Here is a 15,059-nt window from a genome sequence, read left to right as displayed (position 1 = left end):
CACACACAGTGACAGCCAACTAATTTTTGACAAACGTGACAAGACATGCATTGGAAAAGATACTCAGCAACAGATTCTGGGAAAACTGAATATCCACATTAAAACAATGAAACTAGATTCCTGTTCCTCAGCCTACACACAAAAAAATCAAAGCAGATCAAAGACCTTAATACAGAAATTGAAAATTTGAAACTGCAGGATGGAAATATACAAAAATGCTCTTCAAAATATAGGCAGGGCATAGGCATAGACAAGGACCTTCTGCACAGGGCTCCAGTAGCAGAGGAAATGATCTCACAGGATCACATTCAATTAAAAACAGCTCATACACAGCAATGGTCACCATAGTGAAGAGACTACCTAGTGGAAAAAAATCTTTGCCAGTTATATCAGAGGTTTTTTTTTTTTCAATTGTTCTTTGCTTTTTGCTTTTCTTAATCTTTAAAATGACATTTTGAACTATTGTAGAAAATATCAATCAATTAATTATATAATGATAAATCATTAACCTACCACTTAATTTTTTTTTTGCTTTGTTGCCCATCTCCCTAAATTTTTATCGGCATCTTTTGATATTGGATATTGTGTTTAAAAGCAGCCCTTAACATGCCTCACCTCTAAACACTTCAGAATATATATATATTATATATATATATATATATATATATATATATTCATTGTGACTATCACATGATTTGATGAGTTTTGGGAATGTTGTATATATACTTCAGATTTTATGACAATCTAGCACACTAGCTTCATCTTGACAGTGACCTCTAGTCTTCTTGCATGGAACCAGGCTGTCATCTCCCAAAGACAATTGCTACAGTGATTTTTTTATACCATAGATTAGTTTTGTGTGTTTCATAGCCTTACATAATCACATCATACAGTGCATTATATTTTGTCCAAATTTTTCTTCTTCTCTGAAGGAGGTTTGAGAGATTCATACACACTGTGTTGTAATCAGGAGTAGAAAACTTTTTATTCTCAAGTGATGCAGGGTTATCTGATACATCTTTCTAATGGATACCTATGCTATTTCTAGTGTTTGGAGAGAGCTGCTACGTACATCAAATCTTGTATGTACCACTTAGAAATGGGTACGTATGATCTGAACAACCAATGCTATATATTTTTAAAAACTCTGCCTTATCTTGTATTCTAAAGGCCACAACTTACTCCGTACTTTCCTAGTGCTGTACTGTATCTGGATGTTTATTTGCCTGGACTTTGCTCAGAGATTAAAAGAAAGCTGCACTTAAGTTTTTGAGATTTTTTTAAAGTCTGTTTATTCTGTAGTCATTTGTAAGGTACCATAAGGTACTTTTCTTGTTTGGAGGAATGTGCCAACTTTGTTATTATCTTTAACAATAAGACATTGTGGAGACACATCATGCATGTGTACATGGTCACCCAGTATCCCAAGAGCAGGAGAAGGGTCTCGGCACAGAGGAGAGTAGAAGAGGTGTACCAGATGATGAGGAAAAGCTTCCTGGAGCTTGTGTAGCTACTGGAGTCCAGGGCTTGGAAAAGTTGTCCTGTGTGGCATCCTGATTGGGAAGATCCTGATTTGTCTAACAGGTGCTAGGGCTAAGAAGTCAACATTTCCCAAGTCCCAGTCTCCTTGTTTTCTTCCATAATGGATATTTCAGTGCATTCATTTTAGAGGCACAGTATCACTATGTAGCCCTTGACCCTCCTGCGGCTCCCAAGTATTGGGCTACAGGCATACAGGCATTCAGCACCACACTCTACTGTCAGCTCATTTTCATAACTGCTCATTAACAGTTTGCCTGATGTGATAATCTTGTCTTGAGTCTTGTTTTGTAAGTTTAGAGAGGAGGACGTCTGTTTCCTACCACCAGGGAGTCTCACTCCACTAGTGGGACCATTTAACTAATTATATAGACACCTGTGCATACACACATAGACAGTTATGTATCAGTATTAGGAAAATACTGTTGGAATGACAAGAATGTGTCATTGTGATCCCTATGTGATTCAAGTGTTTGAATTTAAATATTTAATTTAATTATTACATTTATTGGAAGACAGATACATGCTTCCATTTCCCTTACGATCATGTTGAGTCTTCTTAAGAAAGGTTCACAGAATCTCAGATTTCTTTTCTGGTTCATTTCTGATACCTGAGACATTTAATATGCCATTGGCTTGTTGGAGGCAGGCAGATTTTTATATTCAGGCATATCCCTAAAGTGTAGTCTTGTCCTTCAATGCTGTGGGGTCTTAATAAATCCCAACTAGTCTAAAAATTAGTTGAACCCTGATCAACATGAAACTGCAGAAAAGCTCTTAAGGAGCCAGTCAGCAAGAATACTGAGAACTATAGCCCACTCTCCAAGAGGGTCATCATCCCAGAAAAGCAGCGAAAAGTAGTGGGTTCCTATGTAGACTGTGATTTCAATATACTGGGTATTAGGTAAAATCAGAGGCTGGGTCCTTTCTGGCAACTATTCAATGTCTACTCCCATCATTTTCTCATAGGACACTAACTTTTAGCATACTTTTATTTTCACCTGGGACTTGATAGATTGCCTTCAGTTCCTTCTGCTCCTTCCTCTTTTCTTTTCTTCCCCCTTCTCCCACTCTTTCCTTCCTCCTTCCCTTTAAGCTAAGGGAAGGAACCCAGGTCTCCATATTCTAGGCAGGGGCCACATCACTGAGCTACACCTCATCCCATATTTTCTTTTGTAAGTTCTATTGTTCTATCTATCTATCTATCTATCTATCTATCTATCTATCTATCTATCTATCTATCTCTACATATGTTCCCTTGTGTGTTTATGTGTGGAGGTCAGAAGACAAATGGTGGAATTACCTTTTCTCTTCCACTGAGTGCTTTCCAGGTATTGAACCCAGGCTGTTTGACTTATGCACTGAACCATCTCACCGAACCTAACCCTCACCTATCTTAACCCAACCCTGGCTGTTTTTTTTTCAAGAGCTTTTTCCTATTACACAAGGCTTTAAAACTTCTATTATTTAATGATTATAACATTCATAGATTTTCAACCTCCTATTTCTCTTTTGCCATATTAAAGATTAGCCTCCTCTCTGACTGTATTATACACACCAGCAATAGCATGTTTGAATTAGACCTTTGATCTATTACCGTAGATGATTTCTTTAACACTCTTAATAGGCACATTCACAAAAGATTCCCCTAAAACACATAAATCAACTTAACTCATTTTGGCTGCTACTTTTCTTACTATTCAGTCTATGTTATCACATATGAATGTCTGCCAGTTCTGTTTTGCCTACAAATAGCATGTCAAGGTCACTGATTTCAAACCAAGGTTGGGAGTGTCCTCAGGAAGAATCTCAGTGGCTTCTTTCTTCAGAGGACTCACAGATGCATCTTGTGATATCTGCTCCATCTTGTGTTTGTTTCTATTTTGGAGTTGTCTGTCTTATCGCTTGGGCATCAAAATTGTCCTTCAGGGTAGATTCACTGTTTGTTGTATTTCCACCTTATTTTAAATGCGAAATCCTAATTGTAAGTGGCAGGTTCATAGGTTAAAGTAGTTTGGGGAACTTTCTTTATGGCAAGTAAAATCCTAAAATCTGCATTTCAGTGAGCTGATTTTATTTTATGTTTTCCCCCTTAGGAAAAAGATGACCACTTTGAATCTGTTCAGCTGAAATCCTCAAGATGCCCCAATATATGAAGAGACAGTGCTGTAGCTTTCAGACTGATGAGCAAGGACACCCAATCTTTAATTTTTCAGGACCCCTGTTAGGACTCGTCCTCACACCTGTCATGTCTGTGATGTCACAGAGGAGGTGTGCCACCGAGAGGAGGAGGCAGACATACTGATTGCCTTATAACAGGTCACATACTTTGTCAAACTACAGAAGACAGATGTTCTGGGTCTCACTGAAGATGAAGCTTAACTCAGGAAGAGATTTAGCTGTATATACACATAACTGAAACCCAAGTTTAAGCCCACCAATGCACCGCTGATGCATGCCATATAATTACTGGATAACTTTAATTCTTTATAATGTCTACATAAAAACGTGTATTGGAAGGCAGACATAAGCATATACCTTGTGTTCCCACGTATTTTTTGGTCTTGTAATTTGGGAGAAGATTTGAGAGAAAAAATTTATGTTATAATTATTTCCCCTTTATTTCCCAAGACTTGAAACATCTTTTCTATTAAAATTATGAGTGATGAAAGAAAATAAATTTTCATAGGATATTTTCTCTTGACTTCAGAAGTCTAGAATATCAGTAATATTTTTGTGAAGTTATTTACTTGGGTTATCAAGGCTGATTCTTGCTTTTAAACTCCACCTTTGTTGGAACTAGTATGAAGAATTTAACTAATTGCTTGAAGGGATCTTAAGGAGGAGGGAATAAAATCCATTAATTCAAACAATCTGCCATTATCAGAAGTCAGAGGGTGATTTAAGGCAGTTCAAGTGTTGCTGAAGAATAAAGCAAGTGGAACACCTGCACAGTCATGAAAGAAGCAGGAGTGATGACTTGTCTCTACATACAGATGGACAACTCAAGGGCTCCACAAATGTCTGTGGGCCTGTCCCTCACAGCAGGCAGACCCCCAGAGCTTTGGTGGTTTTTTAAAATTTTTCCTTTGCTACAAGACTTCGAGGATTATGAATTTCTTGGAAAATTTTATTTTTAAGTCAGTAAGGAAGAAATTCAATTTTTGAAATGCATATCCTTGTAGTAAGAATCTTATTAGCAGTTATGAAATATGTATTGTTCCTGTTCAAAAGTAACCCAGAAAATTGTGACATTCCTTATGATGGATTGTGAGTATTCGTGTGACTTGGATATTATATTTGGAAGAAGTTTGAAGGTGAATTTGGTCAATTTTGTGTAAACTCTTAGCACTGGGAAGGAAAAGAGTATCTTGCCCATTGTTGGTCTAAGATGTTCTGTTTTGTTTCCAGCAAACTGTAATCTTTACAGATTTGAATCCAGAAATTTAAAGAGTGTTGATTGGCTGAAGGAGGAAAGGGCCCTATGTTTTTGCCTGAGGTGTTTCAGTGACTTGTAATGTTTGATTCTGTGGGTGATGTAGTGTTTTATTTTTGTGAAAAATGGGAGAAAATGAATAAATGAATAATTGTGCTTATTGGCCAGTGGGTAAAACACTCTACCTTTTTGCCATCACTAAAAGATGTTATTTTGTGTGTGTGTGTGTGTGTGTGTGTGTGTGTGTGTGTGTGTGTGTGTGTGTATCTGTTATTAAATACAGATATTATTGTTTGTCTAAATTGAAGATAATGTTAATTAGCATTTTTGCATTTAATTTCTAAGATATTCTTCTGAATAAGAAATTTTGGCTTTGCTCATTTTTATCCCACTATTAGAGTATTGGCATCCTTTCCCTATCATAATCAAAGTTTAATCATAAAAGTGGGAATACACTTAAAATATCATTCAGAGTAAGCCGGCCAACATGTGCAGTCAGACTGGACAGAGTCAGAGAGCTCCTTCCAGCACCATCATCCTTATCTCCTGCTCTGCTCGACACCCATGATTCAAGCCATAGAGATAATTGGGATTAGCTCACAGGTAGATCTTTCTCTGCTTGTCACCAGACTAAAATCTGACATGTCAAAAAATGCCTTAAATTTTAATGAACTCTCCAAAAATGCAGTTGATATTGAAGAAGTTATTTATTTTATTTCTAACTTTAGATATTAAATAGAATTTTGTCAGTTTGTCCCATCTTTGGATTCTCCTGGCTTGTCATTTTATTCTTTGGATTCTCCTGGCTTTTCATTTTATTCTAAGAGCTACAGAACCATGACATTGAGAATATTATGAGGAGAATATGCAGACCAATTTTAGCTATACAATTCTGCTTAATTTTATGTATGGCCTTTGATAAGCCCAGTGAAATGTTGAAAGGTATAAGGAAATTATTATGTTTCTATGATTTCTTAATTGACATTTATTCCTCTTATTACTACCAGAGCTAGAAAAATGTATTATTTGTTTTTTTTTCTCTCTAAAAGGCATAGTTTGGATCCTTAAATACTTCATTAAGTCAACTGTTGCCTATAGCATTTCCCAGCACTGTGTCAAAACATATTCCAGTCAATTTCCCACTGCATGAGAACATGTCTTCTGTCTTCTATGGATTAGTTACATTATACCATTTAACAATGTTGAGCAATTTGATATGTATTCACTTGATTTAAAAGACTGAATTTTATTATTATTGAACTCTCACCTTTTGGTTACTAATAATCATATCCTACTTAGGATTAAAAACATTTCATAGTACCTTTGTGTAGACTTTTGTCATTATTCTATCCCAAAAATGATGGTTTCAATCAGTACCATGGAAAACTTCCTTGAGTCCAGTTATTCACCATCTGGGTTCTCTGGTAGTTTGATAGCAGTCGGTTTTGCTTCTTCTGTAAGTCCCACCTGGCAAACTGTCATCTGATGTCTTTTTGGTATCAGTGTTTCCCATGGCTCATGGTCATTCCTTATGGGATGCTAGTATATTTCTGTTTTCCTCCTGAAAGCCAATTGCTTGGTTAGTGTGGGATGTGTTGCTCATTTGCGTTCTCTTATTGATGGATAGAAGATATCTTGTGAGGATGGGATGTTGACATAAAAATAGTATGGATTCATGAGACCTGGTACCAGGGAGGCTTCCCTGCTTTATTTATGACATCTGTTCATGTATGGTATACCTGGATTCTCACACATTTACCAGATCCTGTTTTAGGTATGAAACTAAAAATTGTATTTAGTCTTTCTTTAATGATTGTTGGTTCAGCAAACACCTCCAGTTTCTTTGAATGAAATGTCAAAACCTTGGTTAGCTGGATTTTTCTTCATCATAGTAACTCATGGAAGGGGGCTCCTTTAAAAATAGTGTACGCATTTCGGTGAAATTGGAGTAAATTGAGCAGTATTTCCTTTATGTCAGATAATTGATTTCAAAATTCTGTTTTGGCTGCATTTCAAATAAAAGAGTAAACCAGTAAAAACTATGTAAATCCAAGCCTCCTGCTGTTGCAAAGAAGGGTAGGTAATTTCCACACCTATGGGTGTGCACCTGTGCCTCAGTTTGCTAGTTCAAATCTATATTTGTGGCTTTTTTTCAGCCCTGCCCCCCACAGCCTTTTTCAGACAAGCTATGGGATTTAGAATAATCAGGACAGGCAAATGGATGAAGTAGGGACTAGCTGAGAGAGCATGTGGATGAGAGGTTTATAAAGACAGAGGTTGCCTTCCTCAGCCATTCTTTACATCTGTCCAAAGCTAGCTTGCCTCCAAGTTTTCAAATAGGAATGGCTTTCCTTCACCATGCTAAACTTGGGTGGGCAAGAAGATCTATTAATGTTTAAGCTAGAGAGGATGCTGAGTATAGTAACTATTCAGAAACACAAAAGCAAGCAGACAGCTAGTTAGGACCTATTATTTAGCTTGGAAGTCTTAAATTTAGGGAAGTTTAGCAGAGAGGCACCAATAAGTTTTACATTTGGGAAGGATGAAATATTGTTACTAATGCAGAAAAAAAAAAGCTTCCAAACCTATTTTTTAATGTATAAAATGGCTTGCATTAAAAAAATCTCATAGTATCTGTTTTCTATACATATGTTGAATATTTATAAAAAATGATTTGTAGAGATCACATGATAGATGGTACACTTTCTAGTTAGAAATAAGGCTTGTAGCAAGGATGGAGAAAATGGCAAGAGCTTCCTGTTAATGAATTTTCAGTGTCCTGACAGGGCATAAAATATAAAATATAGTGGGTATGGATCAAAATCCTGCCCTCAAAACTACAGTTTTCTCATGGTTTAGACATGACCCTGATTGTCTTGCTTTATGATCCACAGTCAGCTTGATTGTTAGAGGCAGCAGCTGTAGCTCTGAAGAGCCCAGCTGATAGTGCTTTCCTCAGACTGTCACCTTCCATCAGTGGACGGAGCACATTCGTTCTCATCATCCTTGCTCAGCTGATATCCTTCACAGATGCTCCTCCTGAGTGTGCTTATCATCTGGCTCTCCTGCCAACTGCAGTCAGAGTGGAGTTTGGTTTGTTATTTAGTGTCTGTGCACCTGCTACCCATCCTACCCTAGGTTACTCCCAAATTGCAGGTATTCACATGAGTGTGAGAATTCAGGAATCAGTGAGCACCACTGTTCTAAGCATCAGGTGGGTGTAGTGGATTCCTTAGGTTGCCCATTCAAATTCATGCAAGAGAGAACATTTTCTAGCATCCTTTTCCTTCAAGGGCAATCCCTTTGGCCTTCATGTCCCTGCTCATTAGTTTTATATATAGTAAAAATATTATTACTATTCAAAAAATACTGCCTTTCATATATTTAATTCTTCTTTCCTTTCTCCATCATTCTTGGCCACAAGTCCTGCTTTTAAAATATTTTCTCATGAACTCAAATCAAATACTTTATCAACTGAGTTATATCCACAGCTCTAGTGTATACTTTTTAACTGTATTGGTCTTCCTGTTGTAGGCTAAATAGTGGCCTCAAAAATGTGTCCACATCCTAAGCTCTGAAAAATGAGAATATGATTTTATTTTAAATCTAAAAATCAAAACAAAACTACCACCACCATCACCATCACCACCACCAAAAACAAATGAATGGCCTCTGCAGATATAAGAATGTCAAAGTGATGGTATCCTGGATTGTCTAGGTGGCCCAAAATCTAATGACACATGACATTATAAGAGACAAAGTACAAGACAGAGACAGTGGATATTATGATATGAAAACTGAACAGAGTTTGAAATGACATGTCCACGGGCCACGGAAACATGTGACTATAGGTGCAAGAAAAGGAATGGAGTTGATTATTTCTTTGAATCCATAAGGGAGCCTGTGTAAGAATTCAGGCTTCAGGCCAGCAAAATGCCTGAATCCTTATAGCCTGTTCCTGCGGATTCTTTAATTGTGACAGAATAAATTTCTGTTGTTTTAAGCCATATAGATTATAGCATTTCCCCCATTATCACAAGAAACAAATGTACTCTCTGCCCCAGGACGTGATATAGCTTCTACAGATAGATGTGTTCTCAATATTTTTCCAACAATAAATTAATTGCAACTAAAAGTTTGCTAGAAACAGGGTAGTATTTACTAAAGTTTTACCCATACTATTCATGCCTTATTTTAGGTTAGTAAAATATTTAAATTTAATGATAATCTTGTGTGCTAGAACATCATTCCTAGGACTTGGGAAAGCAATGAGAAGTAAGATCTCCAGGGTTTCTACTTCTCCATTCATCTATTAAAGGCAAGAGTGTCTTCCCAATGGAATTATTTGATGTTTTCTGGTTTCTTTTCTATGCTTGTTTTTGAACATGAGATCCATCAGACCTTTCCTGGTGGGTCACAACTCAGCTCCCAATCAGGATATATGGAAGACTTTGCCTCATTTGACAGACCTGGACTGTAATATAGACATAGCTTTAAAAAGATTTTATATATATCATTAGATAGATTTGTATTTATGGTGTCACCCCTTGCCGATTTCTGATCACTGTTATCTGTAGAAAAGTAGGATTCCACTCACAGCTCTCTGGCAGGGCTACAACTCAATTCAAATATGTGACTGTGAAGAAAAGCACAGTTAGACAATTACTTCCAACATCAACAAGAGAAGGTGACTTGAAATCTAAATATTCAAATTACCTTGAGGGAATCCAAAAGGACAAACTGTTATCCACCATGCTTGAAAACCTTGAAGGTTTTATTCTGGTTATCTTTACATTAATACAGATGCTTTTTATTTTATACTGAGAAAAACAATCTGTTACACATAATGTAACTTTAATATACAACGTAGAAACTCACCCTAAATTAGTTACAACAAGAACCTACAAAAGACTTCATAGGAAAAAGTTACCTAATATTGCCATGGTATAGGGATATTTGTTTGTGTGTTTTGTTTTAGTAGACTGACCCTGTCAGACCCTGTCACCAGTGCTCAGCTCTGTAAACAATGTTATTTCCATGTTTAGGGAGGGGGTTATTAGGGGCACTAAAATCAGCCTAGAAAGTTGTAGCACATCACTATATACCGAACAGTCCTCAAAAATAATTTATTGTACTGTTTCTAAAAAAGAAAAAAAAAAGGTACTAGGTTGTTCTTTTGTTCTGTTTCCGTGTTCTGTGGCAGCATCTGAGCACTTTGTCTAACAGCCTAAGAACATGAGAACTGAACTGCATGTCACAATCACAGAGATGAGGTGGTAGAGTCGAGGACTTCCCTTCCGTTGCACACCGTCGGGACATATGTGCTTGCAGACGCTGCAAAAGAAAGTGGGACAGGAGGCTTAGGTGAGCAGGACACTGAGTAATGACATCAATACTCCCAGACACTGTTAAAACTAAATTAACCCATTTTAACCATGGCTTTGGAAGATGTTTACTGATTTATGCTATAGTAGATAAACTGTCTAAATATTTTCTGCTCATTAGTTTGTATCTTAGAGTGTGCCTCCTCATGCCATGCCTCTGGTAAAGATTATAAGCATAATCTTTGCTGAAAGAAATCTCTCATTGAAAATTAGACTTAATATCTATAAAATGGTTAAAATATACTGAATAAACCAAAGGGCCCTATATTTTCTTATAGGTGATTAAATTATTTCCTATATTCAATAATTGTAATTGGTTTTGATCTCTAATCAGGGATGACTCTTCTTTGGCTCCAGGGGTCCTATGTGAAATCTACTGCCTTAGAAAACTGGTATGATTTCACTGTTTGTGTTGCCTATGCTCTGTGAGGACTCAGGCAACGATGAGTGCTGAGAGTTCTTGAAATGAAGGCATTCCAAAGAGACTTCATGACAATGGTGGTCTAAGTGTCATGGTTCCTGTATAACAGAGTCCTGTGAAGTCACTCCTTTTGTAACAGTTTTCTCAGATGCAATTTCTACCTGTTGACATCTTGGTTGTATATGATGTTTACCTACAGAGTACTTATATTTATTTTGCACCTGATAATCTTTTCATGGAATGAAGACATAAAAAGGAGCCTCATTCTTCCTTGGGATGAAACCATATGGTCAAGAGTATAGGCAAAAGTGAGCTTACACTGCCTTTTAGGTCTCTCCATCTATCCTAATCTATATTCTCACCCCAGGAACCGGGTCAGCAGAACACAGCACAGTTACCATTAATAAAACATCTTCCTATTCCTTAAAGACACATGAACTAATTTCAACTCAAGTGTTCATGTCTGATAACATGTATTATTGACCCATGAATTACTTTCTGTATAGCAATTTCTCTAAACACAGGGGAGTGACTAACAGTGAGATTGTAGCTTATGCAGCATTATAAGGGAATAGTCACCATATGTAGGGCACTGACATCTTGTGGCTGGGTCCACTACTAGCCAAGCTGAAGCCTTTCAACTCAGTGATTTGAGTAGGCATGTGAGAACATCTTTGAAGTCTGTGACCTGAAATGACTGGTGTCATGTAACAAGCTAAGTCTTTGGTAGATTTTTTCCTGCTTAGCATAGATAAGCCATATTAAATATGTTTCTTTATAGCCTCCGGTAGCTTCAAACTCATAATTCCCCTGCCTCTGTTTTTTCAGAATATGCCTACTTGTATGTGTCACCACATTCAATTTCTTCCCCAATTGACTATAAATCTTTGAGGAAAGGGACGACATGTGATAAACTTCCTCACGTTTCTGCTGTGGAGACAGTGATAACTAGTATATGCCTGGCAAAATTTGATTGAAAAGTCATGATGATAATGATTCCAAATGTGAGACCTTTGGTGATTTAATTCTTCTTTATTTTCATATGTTTTGTGAGGTCCTAGAATCAGGAAAAGTTCATAAGGTGAGAGAACCAGGGAAGTGAAGCTCCAAACACAGATCACCGGAAGCAGAGGGAGTACTCCGAGGCACTCAGTATGTGTTTCTCTGTCTCCAGCTGCCTGCTTACATCTTCGTGGGGATATTTAGCAGTCATTTCAAAACTGGAGTCCATAGAACTCTTGATTTTGTGTAGCCTTTCCACAATTAGTCTTCCTTTCCTCAGTAAATGGTCTTACCTTCTAACCTAGACCAGAAGTCTAAAATTCATGCTTGATTCCCCCGTGCCCCTTTCCCATGGCAAAGCCATCATCAGGTGCATTTAGCTCTAGCTGTATGCTACCCTTGCATGTCTGACCCTGTGAAATGCACTGTTAATGAATTGTATATGTGCAGAGGCTGACAGGAGTGGTAAATACTACTTACATTTCTCCTGGTCATATGCTTTCTACACATCAGTAAGACTACAGTCATTTCTCCATACCTGTGGTTCCACATTCACAACCATTCAGAAAAAAAAATGTGCATACTGATCATATTCAGAATTTTTCTTACATTCCCAATGTAATTACTGTTTATACAGCTGTAAATGGAATTCTTAATTGGTCTACATAATAAAAACCCAGAGTCAGATATACAGGAAAATCTTGAGAGATCAGAGAGAAGAAGGAGCAAGCCCCCAGACGCACCTTACCTTCTCAGCCTCTCAACAGACAAAAGAACAAGTTCCCGTTTCTCCCTGCTTACATCCTGTTTCTGCCCAACTATCTCACTTCCTAGCTGTCTGTACAGACCTCCAGACCTCTATGGCTAGTTAGTGGCAAATCCATTCTCTGACTTTCAGACAGGCTTTATTTGTACATGCAAGCTATCACCACATACAGCAGTCAGACTGTATTGGCCATGATAAGAAATATAGAGATGATCTGAAGTTTACTGGAGATGTGTGTAGGTTATTTGAAAGTTTAACCCCTCACGAGGAAGAATTTCTGAATCCAGTTCCCTGGATACTGAGGGTCATCCCCTGTGCTTTATAACTTGGATTTAGAAATCTCAAATAATTGGACTGTGCCTTTCATTCTTTTTTTTTTACTCATGCTATATATTCCTGCCACCTTTGCTTTTTTCTCCAAATAGCAATTACATTGGTCAACTTTGTGTCTTTGCCATAGCTGTGGCTTCTACCAGGAACAATGTCTCTAATCATCACCTGCCTCATTCGTGCCATCTACAGTTGGAATGTGACCTCTTGGATAGATGTTCTCAGCTATCCCAATCTAAAGTAACTCTCCGTCATATCACCCAGTTTGAAAATCCAGGCCAACACAGATTATGCTTCCAGACTCCTCTGACTCCTCTCCCTCTTCTTCTCTGTTGACCAGAAAATAATCTCTAGTATATTTCATGAATAGACTTTCCCATAAATATTTCCTGAGAGATTATATAAATATTTACATTTCTAAGATGAGGAGATCAGTGGGAGTTTTAAGAAGGAAGTGACATACTTGTAAGGTCTGTAAGCAGCTGCCTTTAGGACAGGTGGACTTTTCTGCTTCTATGTCACATTGGGGCAATGACTACTAGCTACCCTTGCAAGGAGAACTGGTTCAAGGTGAGAACCCCTGATATCAGATATGCTGCCTTTGGCATTTTGACTAATTCCTTTGTCTTTTCTAGGATCAAGTTTTATGATTTCTTTGCAGGCTTTTCCTTTTCAAAGACTGAAGAGGAATGAGGATATATAATGGGGATAGTGAAGGATAACAAAGGTCTGACATGCTGATGCCTCTGTCTAACATGGACTAGTCTAAGCCCTTCTCTGTGCTTTTCTTGAGGTGATTTCATAAAGCTGTTCTGATGTTCCAAGTCTGCTTGCAGAATGTGATTGAACTCTTGTTCTTTGAAGTACTCTCTCATGTCAGTTTTACTGTCAGCATTTCGACTGCTTACCAATCAGTGGCACTTGACTAGGTAGGAGATACAACAGCTACAAAGGTAGCTGCATGACTTCCAATAGTCTACTCTGTACTCCATGGACATCATTATGGAAGTTCATGGAGCACTCTGAGTCATATGTCTGCTCTGTAGGGATATTAAAGGGGACATCCTCTGCTGGAGTACAAATTCCAGATCTGCTCACAAAATAACAACAGTTAAGATACTCATTAGACTCCTGCAGGAACTTTCCCCCAGACTCTTTTTGTCTATTAAAGGGATTCCACTTTGTAAACTTCTGCTTTTCTTTTACTGTTTCTCTGTGGCTTTGGCCATTGCATTTTATAATGTAAAAAAAAAAAAATCTCCCTTTTTACAAATGCTGCTCAATATAGTAGGAGAATTATTGTTTTATGAGTTTACCATCACAAATACTTTGCATTTCATAAATATTTACATGTACTTCCCATATTAGCCCATCTATTATTCCCTAAGGTAGTAAAATATGTAGAAAATAAAAATGCAGTCATTGTGTGTATGTATGTGTGTGTGTGTACGCATGCACCTGTGTTCTTATGATGAGCCTTTGTTGTTCTGATGAACTTCTCATGAGGTTTTTAATGGTGTAAGTTTGGCCTGTTTTCTTAAGTGTGGCTAAGCAGACTTCTATAATCATTTTGTCTGCAAGAAACAATAATCATGCAGGCTTCTTTGAGGTTTTCTGGGCATGTGGGACAAACAGCAGCTGTTGTCTGCTCTAGGCTAAAGTAGTACTCAAAGTGAAAACTGAAAATAGCTGGAAGAGACCTTGTAGGTTTCATTATTGATCACAAAAGGACAATTTATACCCAAGGGAAAAAAACACATTTTACTTCACAGACATGGTAAAACACTGATCTGTGCAGCCACGTGGTAGTCATGGCTCCCTGTGTGGAGTCAACTTCCTTTCCACTGCTCTCACACACACACTGGCCAGGCTTGGGAGAAAATTATGGCTTTTTTTCATGTAACTGGACTCTTGATCAATGCTAAACATATTAATTAGATAGATTCTTCTGGATGCCAAACCTGTTAATCAACTAAGAGACTGGCTCTGAGAATTAATGCCTTATCAACTCTGTAGTATATTAAACTTGTAAGAAAATAAACATTCCAGCAGAGCAGACATTCTTGCTTTCTCCCATACATTTGGTTTTCTTCTTCTCGGTGACCTCAGATAATTATCCCTAGGATATCTGCTTATATTTTTAATAGTTGTGGAATCCGGTTTCTACCGGCTGCAAGCCTC

General features: G+C 37.5%; 2 protein-coding genes across 2 annotated transcripts in view; one reads left to right on the top strand and one right to left on the bottom strand.

Annotated features, from left to right (window-relative positions):
* The window catches only part of Elapor2 (endosome-lysosome associated apoptosis and autophagy regulator family member 2), a 157,850-nt gene extending 154,155 nt beyond the window's left edge, over positions 1-3,695 (top strand). The window contains exon 22 of the mRNA XM_027393503.2: positions 3,636-3,695. Coding sequence (XP_027249304.2) covers positions 3,636-3,695 — 60 coding nt within the window. The remainder of the gene's footprint in view (positions 1-3,635) is intronic.
* Positions 3,696-10,235: 6,540 nt separating this feature from the next.
* Positions 10,236-15,059, bottom strand: part of Grm3 (glutamate metabotropic receptor 3) — a 95,278-nt gene continuing 90,454 nt past the window's right edge. The window contains exon 5 of the mRNA XM_035451696.1: positions 10,236-10,309. Within this exon, the coding sequence (XP_035307587.1) occupies positions 10,236-10,309 (74 nt within the window). The remainder of the gene's footprint in view (positions 10,310-15,059) is intronic.

Source organism: Cricetulus griseus, assembly GCF_003668045.3.
Source record: "Cricetulus griseus strain 17A/GY chromosome 1 unlocalized genomic scaffold, alternate assembly CriGri-PICRH-1.0 chr1_0, whole genome shotgun sequence".
NCBI lineage: Eukaryota > Metazoa > Chordata > Mammalia > Rodentia > Cricetidae > Cricetulus > Cricetulus griseus.
The sequence above is the reverse complement of the archived record's forward strand: the minus strand, read 5'-3'. Positions and strand labels throughout refer to the sequence as shown.